General features: G+C 30.0%; 2 protein-coding genes across 2 annotated transcripts; both read left to right on the top strand.

The window, feature by feature from the left end:
- Positions 1 to 1,054: 1,054 nt before the first annotated feature.
- LOC102601024 (uncharacterized) lies at positions 1,055 to 3,147 on the top strand. Its single transcript, XM_006365814.2, has 2 exons — positions 1,055 to 2,141; positions 2,372 to 3,147. Exons 1-2 carry the CDS (start codon positions 1,514 to 1,516, stop codon positions 2,995 to 2,997), a joined length of 1,254 nt encoding a protein of 417 aa, XP_006365876.1. The 5' UTR covers positions 1,055 to 1,513; the 3' UTR covers positions 2,998 to 3,147.
- A 7,583-nt stretch (positions 3,148 to 10,730) lies between these two features.
- LOC102600675 ((E,E)-alpha-farnesene synthase-like) lies at positions 10,731 to 16,608 on the top strand. Its single transcript, XM_006365813.2, has 7 exons — positions 10,731 to 10,960; positions 13,680 to 13,947; positions 14,116 to 14,473; positions 14,947 to 15,165; positions 15,256 to 15,400; positions 15,496 to 15,741; positions 16,165 to 16,608. Exons 1-7 carry the CDS (start codon positions 10,802 to 10,804, stop codon positions 16,453 to 16,455), a joined length of 1,686 nt encoding a protein of 561 aa, XP_006365875.1. The 5' UTR covers positions 10,731 to 10,801; the 3' UTR covers positions 16,456 to 16,608.
- The last annotated feature ends 5,084 nt before the right edge of the window (positions 16,609 to 21,692 follow it).

The following is a 21,692-nucleotide window of genomic DNA, read 5'->3' as shown; positions in this document are numbered from 1 at the left end:
CATTTCAATTTATACGATACTCTTTTCTATTTTGGAATGCATAATTAATGTACTAACAATAATATTTCGTACATGGCTTATAACTTGCTAGAATTTGAATTTATTTGAATGAACAAGTTCAAATTTGACGTGATGGTTTCTACTATCTATATGCAAAAAAAAACAAAAAAAAAACATTAATTGTGTAAAAGCTATTTACACGATCAGCTTACTTAGGGATAAGGGTCTAGACAAGAGGGAGTTGCTCGGATGGTAAGCACCCCTCACTTCCAACTCGAAGGTTGCGAGTTCGAGTCACCAAGGGAGAAAAAAGGGTGGGAGCTCCTAGGGAGGGGTTAATATAAAAAAAAAAAAAAAAAAAGTTCAAAAACAAAAAGAAGGGATAAGGGTATGAAAAATACTCCAACTTTGGTCGGATTTGCTGTTGCGATACTAAACTTTCATAAGGACCTATTACTTCCCTAGACTATTTAATACCGTATTTTTTACCTCCTGAAACTATTTAATAGTGTATTTTAAAGGTATATATGTGCCCACGTGGACACATTACTATTTATAATTTTGCATTATTTTTTATGTCCACGTGGGCAAATATATATGTTTAAAATACAGTATTAAATAGTTTAGAAAGCTAATAGATCCTCATAAAAATTTAGTATCGCAACAAGGACCTATTACCTCCCTAGACTATTTAATACCGTATTTTAAACATATATATTTGCCCACGTGGACATAAAAAATAATGCAAAATTATAAATAGTAATGTGTCCACGTGGGCACATATATACCTTTAAAATACACTATTAAATAGTTCAGGAGGTAAAAAATACGGTATTAAATAGTCTAGGGAGGTAATAGGTCATCATGAAAGTTTAGTATCGCAATAACAAATTCGACCAAAGTTGGAGTATTTTTCAAACCCTTATACCGCTTACTTACTAGGTATTTTTTTAATTATAAAACATTAATTGATATTGGGTAAGTTATTAACATATATATCATGGGTAAAAACTCTGTATATGGTCATTATATATAACTTAAATCTATTTATTTTCTTCCTATATGTATGACCAATTAGTTTGTACATTAATGTCACGTAGTGAGATGATTCTATACGGCAGAGTTCCTCTTTCCCATTGAATAATATAGCTATCATTAATTAATCCCACAATTAAAGACCATAACTTTGATGCTGATTTGTTTAATGAATTTAAGAATATTAAACGTGTTATGTTGTTTTTTCATAGCAAGAAACTCTGAATAATGTTATGTATTTGAAGAAGTTTCCATAAGTTTTGGACCATAGTAAAACTACAGCATTTATTATGGTTTGAACAACACAAATTTACGACTTCACTATTCAAACAGGAAAACTTATATGGAGGGAAGATTTTTTTCCTTAAACAAATTTTTTTTCCTTCCCAATACAAACACTTCAAAACTTTTGATTCAATGTATATTTTCAAGATTTGTCTAATTTGAAGGTCAAAAGGAGGAGGAGGAGATAAAAAAAATGCCAGCAGTTTGGTTTGCTTTAAAGAAATCATTGCAGTGTAGATCAGAGATAAAAGATGTGTATGATCCAAGAAGTGATGGGAGAAATTTAAGCAAGATATCGACGAAAAAGGCGACGACAGGTAGGTCAGGTTGTTCAAGGTCAATTGCAAATCTGAAAGATGTTATACATGGAAGTAAAAGGCATATGGAGAAGCCACCATTACAGAGTCCAAGATCTATTGGAAGCAGTGAGCTTTTGAATCCAATTACTCATGAAGTTGTTTTGAGTAATTCAACTTGCGAACTCAAGATTACTAGCTGTAATTTCCAAGATGGTAATGGGAGTAGTACTGGGAATAATGTTGAGAGTATTTCTGCTTTTATGGGTACTTTAAAACCAGGGACCCCTGGTCCTGGAGGACACCATATTGGGTCTTCAAGGAAATATAGAGGCTTTGGTAGTCCTATAAGAAAAGGATCACCTGGGAATTTATCAAGAAAAACAGGACCTGGATTTGGGGGTGTTGTTTCTAGGCCTAAAGCTTCTTATGGTGCAGATTCCCATGGCTTGACTTGTCATAAATGTGGTGAACAATTTGTGAAATGGGAAGCTGTTGAAGCACATCATCTCTCAAAACATGCTGGTATATATATCTATCTTGCTTCTTCTTTATGTTATACCTTTTTTCAGTTTAACCACATTCCACATTAGTGATTAGATCTGATCTCTTTTTGAGTTTATGTGAAGTTGAGTTGGTTTAAATTTCTGTTTTTAGTGCAGCAATTGAAGAGCTGTCTTTCTGATAGTATTTCATTGCATATCTTCTTTTTTGTGTGTGAATATGTTGCCTTAAAGCATATATATGTTTTTCAGTGACAGAACTTGTTGAAGGGGATTCTTCAAGGAAAATTGTAGAGATAATATGCAGAACAAGCTGGTCAAAGCCTGAAAACAGTTCAAATGGTATTGAGAGAATCTTGAAAGTTCACAATATGCAGAAAGTACTAGCTCAATTCGAGGAATATCGCGAATTAGTAAAGATCAAAGCCAGTAAACTCGCCAAGAAACACCCTCGTTGCTTAGCAGATGGGAATGAGCTTTTAAGATTCTTTGGCACAACTGTTGAATGTTCTCTTGGCATCAATAGCTCTTCTAGCCTATGTACATCAGAAAAATGCAAAGTTTGCAGGATTCTACAACATGGATTCTCAATCAAGAAGGAAATCAATGGTGGGGTTGGTGTTTTTACAGCTTCCACAAGTGGAAGAGCACTAGAAGCCATTGAGGAAAATATGTTATCTTGGAGAAAGGCTCTAATAGTATGCAGAGTAATTGCTGGTAGAGTGCATAGACCATTGGAAAATGTTCAAGAATTGATTGGTCAATCAGGATTTGATTCATTGGCTGGCAAAGTTGGACTTTACTCAAACATTGAAGAACTCTATTTGCTCAGTCCTAAAGCTTTGCTTCCTTGCTTTGTGGTGATTTGCAAATCATAAATATACATTGTGCATGAGCCATTCTCTCATGTAGATCAATTGAAGTTCTTTATGTTTACTTGATTCCCTCATTCCATACTTCTTTTTTTAATTAGTTGAGAAGTGTCCTGCTTCTAACAAGTGTAAATTTTATTCTTTTGCATTGAGGTATATGGGTGTTTGAATCATAGTAGTTTCTTTCTTGGTGATTTCAACTTGCTACTTAATAGTAAAATGTAACCACAAAAACTCTCCCTTGGTGGATACAGTAATTTGGTATTTGTTGATGATCGGATGTGACAGATATCCCATGAAATTAATTGAGGTGTGTGAAAGCTTGTCCAGACATCATCATAAAAAAAAAAATTAGAACAAAAGGAAGTTTTTCTTAGTGTGTAAGCGGAAAATTCGAGATATCTCCATAATAAGTGGTGTAATGGATGAGATATATTTATTTACTCTTAATAACCGTTATCGAGTTCAAGGCCTAGTATTGACAAAACTTTTGGTAGGGTCGTAGGGAGCATTTGTTAAAAAGAAATTATTCATATCAGATGTTTACGTTAAATCATATAAGTTTACATAGCTAAGTGATTTAATGAGAACACATGTCAAATAATTTTGAGCGGTTTTTCTTTAATAGACTCTACAAATAAATCAGTTTAGCCAGTAAATACTAAATATCTCATGATTAATTATAGAATTAAAAAATAAGTCCTAAACTTCCAACGTTTATTTATTTTGAATCAAAGAGAGTATATTTCTTAAATTTGAAGAAGATGTTCACAAGTTTAATATTCATGTCCCCCTTATTTAAATCACCAACTGCACTCTTTCATAATTTCATAAATACTTAATTCAGGGGACAATAAAATTTGAATTGGAACACCAACAATAAATATATTAATTCAGGGGAGCAAACTCATTCATGAACTTTTGTCTTTCTCTATTCAATAATGACAATGGATAAATCTGTAAGAAATCAAAATCCTACTAAAAGATTCATGATGAGTAGTATTACTCTTTTTCTTTTGTAATACTGCTATTTCTGGGGTCAAATTCATAATACAAGTACATTAAAAATGATTTTTATCAATAATTAATTAAACTGTTGTTGAATATGTTTTTTTTTTATAGACAATTAACACTTTTTGTAAATGTTCCTAAAACCTATAACGATATTGAATCTAATGACAATTAATTAATGTCTGTAAAAACTTTAACATTCTTTGATAATGTGTATATTTGTTACCGCTAAAAACTATTTTTGTTGTTGTGTAATAATCCTTGAAAGTTCCAAGAAGAAAGTATAGTGTGCATTTATTTTTTGGATTGGACTTCCCTAAAATTGGAAATAAATTCTGACAGCGACTTGCATTTGCAAGGACTACTACATATGGGCCATTATTATACAGTTGGTTGATCTATGGGTCATTTTTCTTTGGTGTAAATCCAGTCAATTTAAAACAACAAGGCAGAAAAACACAACCTCAGTACTACATCAATTCTAGCTAAATTTTGCCAGTCAAGAACCGTAGGGATTGTTTTAATTTGTAGGATTTATGCAATCTATAAAGTAAATGATATCTCAAACTTTATCAGAGGTTTTGGGTTCGAGGCTTTCTGAATACATAGTCGTCTCTTTTAAGGAGCATTTTACCTTCAATGTGTGAATTTCTGATGTGAATCAAGATTAAATCAGACTCCAATGTGGATATCAAACACTGGATGGAAAACAAAAAAAAAAGTGTAATTGATATCTTATCCCACTATGCACCAACTAAACAAGTGATGAAATAATTTCAATTCAGTATACCAAGCGAGTCCTATTTATACTCCCACTATTTCAAAATGAATGATTTTTTGGTTAAAAATTTAGTTATTGACATCAACTAAAGGGTAATTTATCAATATTATCCTTGTATTTCTTTCTTAACTTATCTTAAAGTCAGAGATAGTTGAAAAATCAATTAAAAGGAACGGCTATTTTGGAAAAATTACTCAATACCTTCTTGGACTTTGTTCATTTTGGATCATACAAAAGGGAGTCAGAAATTTTTTTATTTTAGAATGGAAAAAGTGTATGATTTTATGCCCTCTAAAGACTAGAATGCCACTTCCATTTTCTCATTTCACCCTGCTACAGTGTTTAACTAAATGTAGGATGTTTTTTTATTTTACTTATTTTGATATTTTCCAAAGCACTGCTTTGAAAGTATAATGCACAATTTATAAGGTACACCAAAATTTATCTTTAGCGAAATTATTTAATAATTATTAATTAACCGTAAATATATTTTTTTAGAAACAATTACATTTTAACACTCTTGTTGGATAATGGACTTGAACAAAATTTCTTGACAAGTAACTGTATAGATAGTTTACCAACTTTGAAGTATAATTTACCTATATCTGGTGTTAAGAGTTGATTACATTATTTTCCTACTCTTTTTCAAATTATAAAAATTTCTTAAAATTTATGAATTTCGGATACATCACTGGAGTTCCGGATACATCACTTGACTTCTGGATACATTAGTAGACATCCGGATACATTGGTGAGGATGTATCCGAGAGGGGAGGAATGTATCATAGTGGAGAGATGTATAAGAAAGGGGAGGGATGTATCCGAGAGGCGGATGGAGATGTATCAGCAAAATGAGAGTGATATATACGAGAGGGGATTTTTTGAATTTTTTTTTAAATGGTAAGAAATTTTAGAGATTATAGTAAAATAAGATGTGCATTCAATTAATTTTTCCTTTAAAAGATGCCGTCGCTCTTGCAAGATAATGGACTTGAAAAAAAGTTCTGGATGGGCCAGTATTGAGAATGGCCCAAACCTCTCGCAGTGCCAGAATTTGGCCCAAGTCCTAAGCAGGTTAGTCTCTTCTTCTATTCAAATATGTTTCAAAAGTTAAAACCTTGCAAGAAATATATGTTGAAATTTCTGAGCCTTACTTACTTTAGGATGAAGCATCTCAATCATGTCAAGAATCATTAAAGTTCTCGAAAATTTCTTATTTATCAACAGTGACAGAAGGATAGAAAGATTGAGTACTATTTTTTCTCTTCTTTACTGTCACATTAATTCCTTCTGACTATAAATCATGGTGTTGAAGTATTTTATTGTTTCAATGGCTTGTTTCTTATAGGGATTCATAATTATCCTACTAAAGAACATATATATGCTTAATATGAAATGCCTTCGCAAATAACAAGAGTATCAATAGTACTTTGTCATCCATAATTTTCACCAAAAGGAACTTTTACTTGTGAATTGAAATATGTCCGATTTTGATGATGGGGATATAAACAAGTTGTGAAACCTATCAAAAATAATTTAATTTTTTATTTTATCTATCATAACAATTGACTAAATCATAGATCATAAACAAGAAATTAAAATATCCCAAATCATGCTCTGGAGAATTTGAAATTTCAAATCAAGGTCCCAAATTGCATGTCCAAATGCTAATTTGAAATCATTACTTCATATTGTTGTAGACACGTAATTTTTGACCGAACTTAAGTTTAACACCATTTTTAGAGATTAAATATTTTGACTTTTATCTTATTTTATTAAGTTTATTTTAAAAGATTTGAAAACAACAAAAATAGAATCACTTTTTAAGATAAGTTTTATTTTCACTTGTTTAAAAAGGAAATGAAAACTTACAAAAAAATATGTATTCTTTTAATTTAGATTTTACTAATAAGCCAATGTTTCTTAATTATATTTTTAGATTGGCTATTTAACTTTTTACTTCAAACTAATTAATTTAATTATATATATATATATATATATATATATTTAATTTAGAAAATAAAAAATAGCCTAAACTACCCATTACCCCCTAAACCTCTACCCACTTCACTCACCTTTAACCCCCACTTCCCCCCTCACACTACACACTACACACACGACACAACACACACATACTACTACTACGTACTACATATACTACAAAATCAGCAACCAAAAAGAAAAAAAAGGACTCACGATCAGTAACAAAGGAAAAAAAGAGACGACAGAAACATGCATTCACTCAAAATTCCATATCCCAACAAAAACACAGACGACGCATAGTAAGAAAAAAATCCAGCAACACCAAAAAATAAACACACACGTCCAGAGACACAGACAAGAAAAAAGAAAAATCACCCCTCACATTATATTTTTTCACTCACACTAAAGGTTGAGTTCGAGGTTTACTTTCGTGATTTCGAGGTTGTGGTTTCTTATTAAGATTGTTTCGTTTTCATGAATTGATTTTCGCTGGAGGTACCGTTTAATTTTATTGTATATTTTAATTTTCATGATTATATAAGCTTGATTCCAATGTTATGAAGTTTGCTCAAATTTTTATGTGTGTTGCACTTTGATGCTATAATATTGAAATATTTTTGTTTTATTTTATTCTATGTTATCTTCTATATTGTACCATATGCTACAATCAATTAAAGTACCTTTAATATCCGGTTAAAGTTAATTCAAATGCCTGAAAATAGTATTCCAATAGTTTATTTGGTCAAATTTATCTAAAGTAAAAAATGTCTATTTTAGAAAAATCAAGAGATGAAGAGTTACACATTTTTATGTTTATTTTTATTTTTTATATCTTTTGTCATAACTTGTAAGTACTAAAAAATATAAATGCATCTATGTTGAATTAGAATATGAAATAACTTTCTATTTGTTTAAGATTTTAGGTTCTTATTATTTAAAGAGAAAATGGTCAAATGACCCCCCAATCTATTAGTCAATTCTCGACTACACACTTATATTCTACGAGGGTCCTATTACCCCCCTAGACATTTTAAAAGTGGAATATATTGCCCCTTAAAAGGTCACACCCAGATTTGTGGTAAGTGATGGGCTGCACGCGCGATGGTACGTAAATATATTGTACTTTTTTTATTAAAATATTATTATTCTACTTTTTTATTCTATTTCCCTTTTAAATTTATTTTCTTTTCTATTTTAACCCATTCTTCTTTTCTTTTTCCTTTTCTTTGACTACAAATTTTCTGCCATTAAAGTGAAAATTCCAAGTTCCATTTCTAAAACCTCAAAAAAAATAGTTTCTTAATCTTTGTTTGAATTATTTTCAAAGAAGTTCTCAATTTTCTTATACAAGCCAATCTTGAATATCTAGGTTTGGTATTTAATGGGTGTTCTCCGATGAGAATATTGTCGGAGTTTGGAAAGCTAAAAAATGAAGTATATTTGAATGAGATATGAATTTGATTGGTGAAATCCTTGAAAGTTTACAAATTTTCAAAGTCGTAAACATATTGATTTGGTTCACAACAATTTAAAAGGAGAAAATCTTCAGGGTTGTTCATGTTAAAGAACTTGATGTTGATATACTTGTATAGTAATCACTAATCAACTTTTGGATCTGATTTGAATCTGGGTTTCTTCAATTTTGTGCGTTGTTATACTTGAAGTAGTAAAAATTTAGCTGTAAAAGATACTAATTTTGACTTTGATGCTTTGTTATTTTTATTTACTCAACTGAGTTTCCTCTATATTGTTCAATTTTGTGTTTTTGTGCTTCAACTTATGAACACTTAGCTATGCAAAAGTGTTGATTTTTAATTTGATCTCGTATTCTCCTAATTTTTTCAAGTGAAGTCTATTTCTTTTGAAAAAAGAAGAAGAAAGGAGATAGCGTTAGTAGTAACTATTATTAACAAAGAGGTCATTTCATACTTTTTTCAGACAACTTAAATCAAACGGAGTGTTGAAGAGATAGAGAAAGAAGAGAAAGAAAATAAAATGGAAAAGATAAATAAAAGTAAAAAGTAGCATACATAAATTTTAAAAAAAAATCAAAAATTTAATATGAAAAAGAAAAATAAGAAAGTTTGCATCTCACTCTCTTTGAGAAAGTGAGTTACACTTTCTTTGCCAACTCAGCATTAGGGAGCAAATAATTCTACTATAAAATAGTTCAAGGGGGTAATAGGACTCTCCTAAAATATAAGTGTGTAGTAGAGAATCCACTAATAGAATGGGGGGTCATTTGGCCATTTTCTCTTATTTAAATAAGAATATAAATAATAAAAAGTAATTTAATCTAATAATAAGCTTAAGCTATCTAGTAATAGGTAAATATTAAGAGGTAGGACTCGTTTCAAAGGCCTGTTTCGATTAAGAATGTAGTTACACATCTTTTTCTTGAGACATTAAAATAATCTCAAGGATGTGGTGACACACCTTGTCCAATAATATAATCGATTTTCATTCATTTAAAGTGAGATTTATAGAAAATTAGTAGGTGTGATGCAAAGAAGACAATTATGTCTCTAAATGTCAAGACCAAGAATACAGTTACACATCTAGGTTGAGGCGAATAAAAATTCAACAAATAAAAAAAATGTGAGCGAAATTGTAGCCTATAATAATATATCCAAAAATAACTTTAAGGTAAATACAAGTCAATAAAAGCGATCGTGCTAGAACCACGGGACTCGAGGGATGCCTAATACTTTTCCCTCAGTCAATAGAATTCCTTACCCGAGTTTCTAGTTCACAGACCAAAATAAAAAGTCATTTCCTTTTGATTAGGGATTAAAGAAAAGGTGACTTGGAACACCACAACTCAATTCCAAGCGACGACTCCGAAAAAAAAGTAAAATAATCCTCAATCAATAACGTCACTTAAATTGGAAAAACCCTTCCACCGTGCAAAAAAAAGGGTGTGACATTGTTACTCCAAAAGCAAGCTTAGATAGGTCTTTTTACTAAAGGAACCATATATATGTTACAAACATAATAAAACTAGGGTTAGTACAACGGCAATAGCATACATATATATCTATATTACTTTAAAAACATGAGGTCTTAGAAATGTTATTAATTGAACTTTTTCCCTTCATTGAAAGAGCCTACAATAGATAAAACTGTCATTTACTATTTTCCTCTTAAATAATTATTATCTTGGACTTTTTTATGACAATATAATGTGGTAAACAAAATAAATAAAATAAAGAATCAAATATATTAAAAAAAGAGGTTCACGTTTTTAAAACAACTTTGTAACTTTTATATATGAAAAAAATTATTTTAACATTATATATATATATATAGTTTTATTGATTGGCATTAGATACCAAGCAAAACACGTACTTGAAATTTGTGTACATATATGGCTTACCCATTAAATAAACGTTTGTTACAAAGTAGTTAGTCATATATACATATTCTTATAAGGGTCGTTTGGTTATTAGGATAGGATAGCCAAGGATATCCTACAAATTGAGCTAGGGTAAGATATTCCAATGGATTAGCTCCCCCACCATATAGAATAACTAATTCCACCATTTTAGTACAAAATACATCAGGAGACTAATTAATACCCATAAATTAAGGCGAGATCAAATAATTCTACATTTTATCCCAAAATTTGTATTCCTTATCTAACCAACCAAACGATCCGTGGAGTCTAGTATATTTTCACAAGCAAATAAACGTGTCTAAATCATTCATTAAATACATACAAAGTATTCAGCAACTTAGGATTGGGGACCATAAATTACTCAGTATTTCATATGACCAGACTACCACAGGAGAAAAGTCGATCCAAGCTAAGTTAGGGCCTAAGGGCTTGGTTGTTAAAAATTATAATGTCACTACTCTATTTTATGCATGGCTCAAATATTATTTGATGCTACGTTAGACTTTATCGTCTATATAAATAGTTACGTACATTAATCAATATGCTCAATCACATTTCTCTTCTTCTTATTACATTCTAGTTAGGATCCCTACAATATTGTTGTTCAATATATATTTTTCCTTTAGAAAAAAATCATCATGACTAGTGAGCAGCAATCTGTCTTTTGTAACCAAATCAATTCTGCATCATTTGGTGAAAGTAAGATAGATCAAAGCCTAATTCAACGACGAAATGCTAATTACAAGCCAAACATTTGGAAGTACGACATCCTCCAGTCACTTAAAAGCCAATATTCAGTAAGTTTAATTTGTGATTTTTTTTTTTTTTTGGTCTCTGTTATACCTCAAGATATGTTATATCTGCTATATCAAAAGTGTATAATATACCGTAATTGTACAAAAATTCTTTAAACTATATCGATCTATATATAAAAGTCAAAATGACTTAATAGTTTAATTTTGGGTTTTTTTTTTTTTTTGGTCTCTGTTATACCTCAAGATATGTTATATCTGCTATATCAAAAGTGTATAATATACCGTAATTGTACAAAAATTCTTTAAACTATATCGATCTATATATAAAAGTCAAAATGACTTAATTCAAAATATAAGACAAACACTACCTTTGCTACTAAATCAGCTTAGCGTTGGATCGGAGCTTACATAGTTATCGATTACAACAATAACATACCCGATAATCATATAATTACCGGATAAAAGAATAAAATCCGATACAAGTAGCCTAGTTACCGCTCAATGTATTCAGTGAATTTCCGTAACTTTAAGTGGCTGGGTAGGTAGAAAAATTTAAATTTTGATCAACACTAAATTCAAGGACAACAATCTAACTTAGAAACCATGACCAAATATTCTCTCTAGCTATGTTAATACTTGTGCAACTTAGAATTTAGAAGCTAAGTCAGGTTGTGTCATCCATTTGAATCTATGCATGTGTAGTATGTTTTCACAAGAGAATTAACGTGTATCAAAATTAAGTCATTCAGAGTGATTAAATTATAAAAAGAAAATTATACGAAGTATATAGTTCATAAATTATTTTTTGTGAGTATATCTTAATTATTAAGTACTGTTAATGAAATTTTTGACTTCCCGATTCATAAGAGTACTCAACAATGTATTCCTTTCGTCTCATATTAGTTTATCACTTTTCATTTTTCACAGTGCTTAAGAAATCATGAATGAGAAGGCAATTTTACTAATTCACCCCTTAAAAAGCTTCTTGAGAATTTTACAAACAAATGTGAACACTTTCAAAAAGAATATTTAATTGCAAGGGTAATATAAAAACTTAATTAATGATTTCTTGATTTAATAATATGGAACAACTATTTTTAGTATATTGATCAACTAATATGAGACGGAGGGAGTAATATATTAGGATTGATGGATAAACACCCAACATGGGTGTGTTTGGCCAGGAATTTGGATACATACACTGTGCAAACCCGCCATGGGTGCGTTACCAGTAAAAAAAAAGAAGAAAAAAAGGAGTTTTGTGGAGAAAAATCTAGGGGGTTGTTAAAATATAAACAGAACTCCATTTGTGGCTCAAATTGCAGTGAATTTTAAACTTCATCGTCTTATATTAATCGTTACATTAATCAATTTGTATGCTCAGTCACATTTCTCCTCTTCTTCTTCTTACATTCTAGCTAGCTAGGATGCATCACTAGAGTATTGTTTCTCAATATATATATTTGTTTTCTTAAAAAATATGACAAGTGAGCAGCAATTAAGTGTCTATTGTAACCACATAAATTCTGAATCAATTGGTGAAAGTAACATAGATCAAAACCTTATTCAACGACGAAATGCTAATTACAAGCCAAACATTTGGAAGTACGACATCCTGCAGTCTCTTAAAAGCCAATATTCAGTAAGCTTGTGATGATTTTTATCTGTTATACTTCAAAATAAAATAAGTTATCTACTTTAATTATCAGACTTTATAATATACAGTAATTAATCGTGCAATTTTTTAAAAAAAAATAATTATATCTCTTCTATATAAATTCAAAGGCGAACCCATAATTTAAGGACTTCAGGAGCACCAATATTACCTTAGCTTACATATGAGCTTTCAGATAAATTTAAAAAATAAACGCAATAAAATAATGTTATGTAATTAGATTTGAACCTAGATCTCCCATATATTCCTCTATCTTGTACGAGCAAAATAATGACACAAACACAACCTTTACCAGAAGACCAAAAGAACTATATGCAATTTTCAATTTTGTAACAGCTGATATATTGTGTCACGTTAGACGGCAGTCAAAAAGACAACTTTTAAACTTTCGTCGTTTTGCTGCTTGGCGTACCATTATAATGCTGATTAAAATAAAGAAGGTAGTGTACTTGAACACAAACGTCTTTATCATCATAAGTATCATGTTCCTTAATTATTCCGACCGCAGCAAGGCATATGAAAAATGTTGGTGTTACGAGCTGTACGTGGATAAATAAACCACCACCACTTTTAAATTGTTCTTATGGACAGTATTTACATATTTTGTCTTTTTAAGTTATTATTAAATACTTTCTCCGTTTCAAAAAGAATGACACTATTTCTTTTTAGTCTGTTTAAAAAATAATGATCCCTTTTCTTTTTTGGTAACATTTTAATTTCAGTTTTCCATGTGACATGTTTAAGGCTACAAGATTAAAGGGTAATTTTAAATTTGACATAACTTTAATTTAGGACCACAAGATTCAAAAGTCTTCTTTACTTTCTTAAACTCCGTGTCAAGTCAAACTAGGTCACTCTTTTTGAAACGGAGGGAGTAATAAGAACGGTGGGAGCTGTTATTTTATAGGGTAAATTTCATATATGACAAACAAATTTAATCAAATAATGTTTTATAGTTATAGCAAACTTAATTACTTTATGACTATAGTTTAATTTGCTATGGAGCTTTAGATTTGAAACTATACCCTCATTAAATAATAAACTAATAATATTTGTCAACTCGCATATTTTTCCCAAATAATGCAGGAAGGGAAGTACAAAAGAGAAGCACAAAAGTTGAAAGAGGAAGTTTTGTGGCTTGTGGCAGAAATAGAGAATCCATTGGCCAAATTAGAGCTTATAGATAGCATAAACAAAATGTCCCTCTCTCATCTGTTTGACAAGGAAATCATGGTGTTTCTACAAAACATGGAATTTGCAAAGAGGCTGAAGGATTCTGGCGTTGAAATGGATCTCTATTCAACTGCCTTATATTTTAGGATTTTTAGGCAGTATGGCTATAATGTGACACAAGGTACGTACACAAATATCTTAGATACTTCTCAATATATAATATGATATTCAAATTAAAATTTCACCATCGACTCAAATTAAACCTTTCCTATATTAAATTCTATGTCCAGTCAAACACCATCACATAAATTGAGACTGATTTCCATAAACTTATATTTGTATAACACAGATGTATTCCTTAGCTATATGGATGAAATTGGTGAAAAATTCGAGGTAGACGCAAACATGGATCCAAAAACAATGATGCAACTATTTGAAGCTTCTCACTTGGGCTTAAGGGATGAAAATATGTTGGATGAGGCTAGAATATTTTGCACTAAGAATTTGAAAATTAGTTGTAATAATATTATTCCAATGGAAATGCCACTGCATTGGAAGGTGGAATGGTACAACACTAGAAAGCAAATCTCCAAACAGGAAAACGAAAAAGAAGAAAGGGTGTCAAACTTGAAGCTTCTTCAACTAGCTAAACTCAACTTCAATATGGTTCAAGCTGAGCATCAGAAAGATCTTGTCGATATTTTGAGGTAGAGTTTAAGTTTTATGCATCGTAGGTTATTAGAGAAAAGATATTTTACAAGATTATCTGATCCCTTGCAAGATAACTACTAGTATAAGTTTATTGGTCTCTCGATAAGAATTAATGGGTACTACGTAATTATGTGGTAAATATAGTAGAGTAATTTATCAATTACTCCAAAACTCCCCTTCAAATATAAATTGCATTCAAAGTGTGTGTGAGTTAAATTTTCGAGAAAAATAATAAAACCAGACATCCTGAAGAAATAAAAAGGGAATTTTTTAATTTGTTTATTTAAAAGGAAGATATTCTTCAAATATTTATTTATTTTACATATTATCCTGTTGTTTGGAGAAATTAATATTATAAAGAGGAAATAGGGAGACAGGAAAATCGACTTGTATCTTATCATGTTGTTTGGAGAAATTAATGTAAAAACAAGAGGAAATTGACATGGTCGTCGTGTTGTTAATTTGATAGGTGGTGGACGAATTTGGGACTGATAGAAAATGTAAGCTTCAGCAGAGATAGAATTGTCGAAAGCTTTTTGTGGTCCGTGGGTGTTGCTTTTGAGCCTCAACATTCTAATTTTAGGAATTGGCTCACCAAAGCTATCACTTTCATTATAGTAATTGACGATGTCTACGACATTTATGGCACTTTGCAAGACCTACAACTATTCACCGATGCTGTTGTCAGGTATAACAAAAAATTACAATTTTATATAATACCATGTTGAAGCGTGTGACCATTTTATCTAAAAGCACACACTTTTTTTCCTCTATTCAGATGGGATCCTAAGGAAGTTGAGGAATTACCATCATGTATGCAAATCTGTTTTTGGAAACTATATGATACCACAAATGATGTAGCTCTCGAAATTGAGCAACAAAAAGGCTGGAATTTTCCAGTGTCAACATATCTACAAAAAGTGGTATATATTAGCTAGTTACTTAATTTAATTATTGTCTATGATATTAAATCAGTAACATATGACACAAATTTAACACGAAAATAAAACGTTTTCAGTGGGCAGAATTTTGCAAAGCATTGCTTGTGGAAGCTAAATGGGATTCAACGGGTTATACACCAACACTTAGTGAATATTTAGATAATGGATGGAAATCATCAGGTGGCACTGTGCTATCTCTTCATGTTCTTCTTGGTTTGGCTCAAGATTTCTCCCAAGTTGATGATTTTCTTGAAAATGAACAAGACCTTATATACTATTCCTCCCTTATAATCAGGCTTGGAAACGACCTTGGGACTTCAACGGTAAGTAATTACTACTCCCTCTATTTCAAAAATAATCACATACTTTCCTTTTTAGTCTGTTTCAAAAAAGAATGACTTTTTTTTTCCAACTTTTCACGTGACATGTTTAAAACCAAAAAATTAAAAGGCATTTTGGTAAATTTGACATATATAACTTTAATTTAGGACTACAAGATTGAAAAGTTTTTTATTTTATCTTCTTATTTTCTTAAATTTTGTGTCAAGTCAAACTATGTCATTCTTTTTTAAACGAATGGAGTAGTATTTAGTAGGACTAATTCAATTTCCAATCTATGTTGTTCCTATATATTAATTAATTCCCGTGTACTTATCTTTCATATGACATTATATTGTGAAAAGAATTACATGATCGATGTATAGATATAGATATTAAATTATTCGATCTGACATTTCCGAGTACAGGCTGAATTAGAAAGAGGTGATGTGTCTTCATGTATCTTGTGCTACATGAGGAAAGAAAATGTTAAGGAAGATGTAGCAAGGAAGCATATCGAAGAGATGGTGATAGAAACATGGAAGAAAATGAACAAACATTGTTTTGAGAATTCATCATCGACATTAATAAAGTACATAATGAATATTGCCCGCGTTACACATTTCATATATCAAAATGGAGATGGATTTGGTGTTCAAGATAGAGAAACTCGACAACAAATCTTATCTTCTTTGGTTCAATCTCTTCCTCTCAATTGATGACAACAAATAGTACATACGTACTACACAAGAAAGGCATATTTTTTATCATTAGTGAGAGAGAAAAATAAAGTGGATATGTACCAAGTCCTTTTCTTTCCTTTTTTTGTTTGGTTGTAAATCTTCAAATTTAGCATTCAACAACCATTTCTATCGGCCACTAAAAATGTAATGAAATACTAGTAGTTTTCATGGATTTTTAAAAAAAAAAGTGTGTGGAAGAGTTTTATTTTGCTGGTATGTATTTATTTTGATCTTTTATCCTAAGCTTGATAGATTTATTTTTAAAAAATAGGTGTTAAATTTATAGTGAATCTTACGTGGCTAATAAAATTCACTCGTAGGTGTGTCAATTCCCCCAAATGATTAAGTGCCTGTTTAGATTGACTTATTTTTGGTGCTTTTAAGCCAAAATAGCTTTTAAGCAGTTTTGAAGTGTTTGGGTAAAGTTAAAAAGTGCTTATAAACACTTATTTTAAAGCTAAAATAACAAAAATAAGCCAAAAGCCATAAGTTAGAAATCCTAGCTTATAAGTCATAAGCCAAAAGTCAATCCAAACAGGCCCTAAGTACCGTGCGAAGCTTTTCCTGGTACTCAAATTATTTAAAATGGCCAAAAAGGATTGTGATGAAGTGATAAGTACTCTTTCATCTCAAAGAAATAATAGTATTTTCTTCCATTTTTATAAGATAAAATTGTTCAGCAAACACACATAAAAAATTAATTATAATAAAAAAGGTCTGTTCACTGTCTCTTTAAGCAATTAAAAAATTAATAATTTTAGGGAAAATTTCACAAATAGCTCCTTTCTCTTAATTTGTGCACTTACATACAAATCTATAGGTAGTTCATCTCCTTCTAAGAAAAATATCCAAAGTTCCTCCGAAAAAGTAAGGGCTCATAGGGAGTCAGAAGCAAGCAGAGTAAAAGGCGGGGCTACAGTTTGCCTAATTGTATATTTCACATGAATTTACTATTATATACAATTCGTTTTTAAAAAAATTTAATGAATTTAGACAATAATTTCGGTTGAAAAAAAAGAAAATAATCCCATAAATTACGATATTGTATCTCATTAGAGTTTCATACCAAATATGACTCTCTTCATACTAACAATTGCTTATTATCAATTACTTTGTATTTATATTTGTATATATTGACTTATATGAGTTAGCTATTGCGTTTACTAAAAATGTATACATTGCACTTTTATTTTGTATAAGTATATTTTTGTATAATTGTTTGAAAATCATAATGAATTTGTATATATGTATGAAGTGACTACTAGATTTATTATTATACGTGTAATTGACCGGTAGAGTTATATATATAGTTAGAAATTTTTCATAACTTATACAAATCAAATATATCAACAAATCATATATAAAAAAATTAATTGATAAATATAAATGAATCTATCATATATGTACCACTGATGGACAAAAAAATATACAATTAAATGTACATATTTGTATAAAATCTGAAAAATAATATTTGTAAATCTGAAAAACCCCGTAACATTATACAAAAATAAAAAAATTGAATTCATTAAAATATAGAAATTAAGTTATACAAAACCACAATTCCTTCCCCATTTCGTTGGTCCATTGAATTAGATTAGACTTCTTCTTCTTCTTCGTTTCTTCTTCTTCGATTAGTTGCCTGTAGATGCAATTTCTTTTGTCTTACATAAAGATAAGAAATCGTTCAACTTTTGTGCATGCATTTGAATACCTCGAGTGATTCTCTTATGGCTGAGATATTTGAGATTATGGCTGAAAAATATGAAACAATGTGAGAAATTGAAACAAATGATACAAATACAAAAAGATAAAAACGGAAGGAAGGGTTTTATGGATAAAATTAAGTGAGAGTGGAAGAGATGTTAGAAAGATTTGTATAAAAGGAGAATTGAGTTACTACACGTTCTATACCAAAAGTGGGGCCCAATTTAACCATTTTCTATAATTAAATAAAACTATAGTCATGTAGCATAATTAAGTACTAAATGTTAGCTTAGTTATATAATTTTTCCATAATTTAATTTTATCTTGGTGATTGCTTCTTTTTTTTTCTTTCTAATAGTGCAAGTAATTGAGAATCCTCATACTGATGACTCTTGGTCCGATCAACCAACAAGACAAATACTCCTCCACACTAACACCTCAATTAGCCAAAACTTAAAAAATTGTAACCAAAGGACGAATATGAGCTGAAATGGAAGCCAAAATGATTTGGCTCGAAAACAAGTTTTAGCTACTAGATTTTGGAATTTTATTTTTAAAATTTCATAAATAGACAAATTCTATGGCCGAACAGTCTTTGCCAAAAATGTACTAAAATATATATTCAATATCTACGGACAAATGGGTCCTTTAGTGTTTAAAATAAATGGTCAAAGTATCAACAAAAAAAAAAGGAAAAAAAGACAAATATATCTCTGTACTATCGTAAATGGTAAGCAGATACCCTCCGTCATACTTTTGGGACATTGGTGCCCCTGCCGTCCAAAAACTAGAGCATATATGCCCTTCACGCTAACATAAGACTAAATAGGGACACGTGGCGCAATTTTACCCGTCGATAAATATCGGATCGGTGGATAAGATTATGACACGTGTATGTCCGTTAGTATAAAGGGTATATATGCTCTAGTTTTTGGATGACAGGGGCACCAATGTCCCAAAAGTATGACGGAGGGTATTTGCATACCATTTACGATAGTTCGAAAATATATTTATCCTTTTTCCCAAAAAAAAATTATAATCACAAAATGAATAAAGATTATGAATATTATTTTATATGTTCTCTGGATTATATTTGAACCTAAAATCAAGTCACTGCTTATGCGGGTGAGTCATGTGAGATTTTCACAGATTTAATGTGATTATCCCTTGATCATTCATATATAAGTAATATCAGTTTTTAAGTTATGAGACTCTTACGATTAAATTGTTTAATTTGGTGTACATATAGAGTACCGATGAATATTTTCCATCAAAAGCCTTTGATTTAAACTAATGTTTATATAGTTGATAGGTCTTAAATGTTTATATATTTATACTAAATTAAGACGTATGCTTTTTATTTGTTTTTAAACATTGGATAAAGTTAATTACTATATTCATGTTGAAGAGATTTCGAAGTTGGTTCACAAAAATCGTTATATGTATGGTCTTCTTTTCCAGATTTCCAGTATTATCAAGGAAAAAGGGTTAAATTTGACTTCTACTATTCCAAATAATCAATTTTTCTCTTTTGTTGTGTTGTTTGCACAAAAATATTCTTGCAATTATAAAGGTGGTTTAAAGGCATTTTTTTCTATTAGAGGTTGTCCAATATGAGCGCTCAATTCAATGTAACCATCAACACCAATACACCATGGCCATTTCAATTTCACCACTAACAGTAAATATCAAACATTACAACGTAACTCTCTACAATTTTGACTCTTATTATTTATTTTATTTTTTGAATATTATAGTCAAAAAATTGTGTACTCTTTAGTGCTATTTATTTATTTTTTTGTAGAAAATGATGAATATCTAACTCAGATGTTTTCCACACGGAATACACTAATAATCACGTTCTTCGTAAGGGCGACTGCATCAAGTTGCAAAGAAGAAGAAAATCAATTGAGTATTTCTTCCTTGGAATTAATATTTCCGCGTCCATGCAATACTTTTCTCATCTTGCATATTTTACAACGTTTTTTTCGTATTTTTAAGTTGCTATTCGAATTTGGTCCTATTCCATTTAATTTTATTGATTTGTTATGTAATTATAAAATTAACAATATATATATATATGATGGTCAACATGTCAGCATTACCTGTGTCTTTCCACACTTACATATATATCTGCCAGTTTTTTTCTTTCGTTTTAATTTGTTTGTGTTCTTTTTTTCTTTTTTTTTTTATATATATTTAAGAATTACATTTAAAAAAATACTATAAATCATGATAATTGACAACTAAAAATATTTTAAAAAAATATATAAATATTTGATTGATGCATAAAATGAATCTATCAGTGTCACATAAAATGGGACAAAAAAAAGTAACATGTATTATTTAGTTTGGAAACTACGTATAAAGTATTGTAAATCTCAGTAATTAACAATATTTGATTGACTCTTGAAATTCTATATGTGCTACATATATTGGGACAAGGAAAATAACATATATTATTTAAAAATTAGGGGAAAAGACAAATATAAAAGGTATATATGCTCTAGTTTTTGGACGGCAAGGGCACCAATGTCCTAAAAATATAACGGAAGGTATTTGCATATCATTTACGATAGCGCGGGGTATATTTGTCCTTTTCCCTTAAAATTTATGTAAAAAGTATTATAAATTACAATAATTACCAACTTAAAATATTTAAAAATAATATTAAAATTTAATTGACTCTCTAAATTTTATCTATGTCACATAAAATGAGACAAAAAAATAAAAAATATTAAGCCTATGCTAGCACATACACTTATGTTGTATCAATATTGTATAAATAATATATAAGCGTGTATATTGATATAAAATTATTTATTATAGATGTATATACATTCATATACACTATTTGTACACTGCATAGTTCATCTTTCTCACTAAGTTGATTTTTTCTTCAATTTTATCCAACTCAAATCTCCTCTAATTAGTTCCAAATTTTAAATATTATCTTCGTGCTTTCCGTGGATAAAATAGAATTTTGCACGTGTCACGACCACCATATACTGTACAAAAGCCCAATAAAATTGACATGAAAAAAAAGTGAAACAAGCTAAAAAAAAATAAAAATCGAAGTCCCTTACGACAATTCCCACAACATCATCATATGACATCATTACATGAGTATTTGATTATTTTTTTTATTTTCTATCCTATATTCAATATCTATATTTGAGTTCGATTAAGGGTGTGTTTAGTATGAAGGAAAACATTTTCCAGAAAATTGTTTTTCAATCTTCTTATGTTTGGTTGGGTTAAATGTTTTGGAAAATATTTTCCAAATCAACTCATTTTCCTCAAATTTAAGGAAAATGACTTTCCTTCATAACTTAAGGAAAACATTTTCCAAAACTCTCTTCCAACTTTAAATTACAATTATTTTTTTGTTGAAAAAATCAGTTTATTTTGTCCCTACCCTCAAACCAGCCCCCAACCACCCCAAAAAAAATAAAAAAATTTAAAGCTTATTTTCAAATTCAATTTTTTTACCCCCCCCCCTTACCCCT

The sequence above is a fragment of the Solanum tuberosum genome, unplaced genomic scaffold (assembly GCF_000226075.1).
Source record: "Solanum tuberosum cultivar DM 1-3 516 R44 unplaced genomic scaffold, SolTub_3.0 scf00590, whole genome shotgun sequence".
In the NCBI taxonomy this organism is placed as follows: domain Eukaryota; kingdom Viridiplantae; phylum Streptophyta; class Magnoliopsida; order Solanales; family Solanaceae; genus Solanum; species Solanum tuberosum.
Note: the sequence above shows the minus strand (reverse complement) of the source record. Positions and strands in the feature narration are given on the sequence as shown.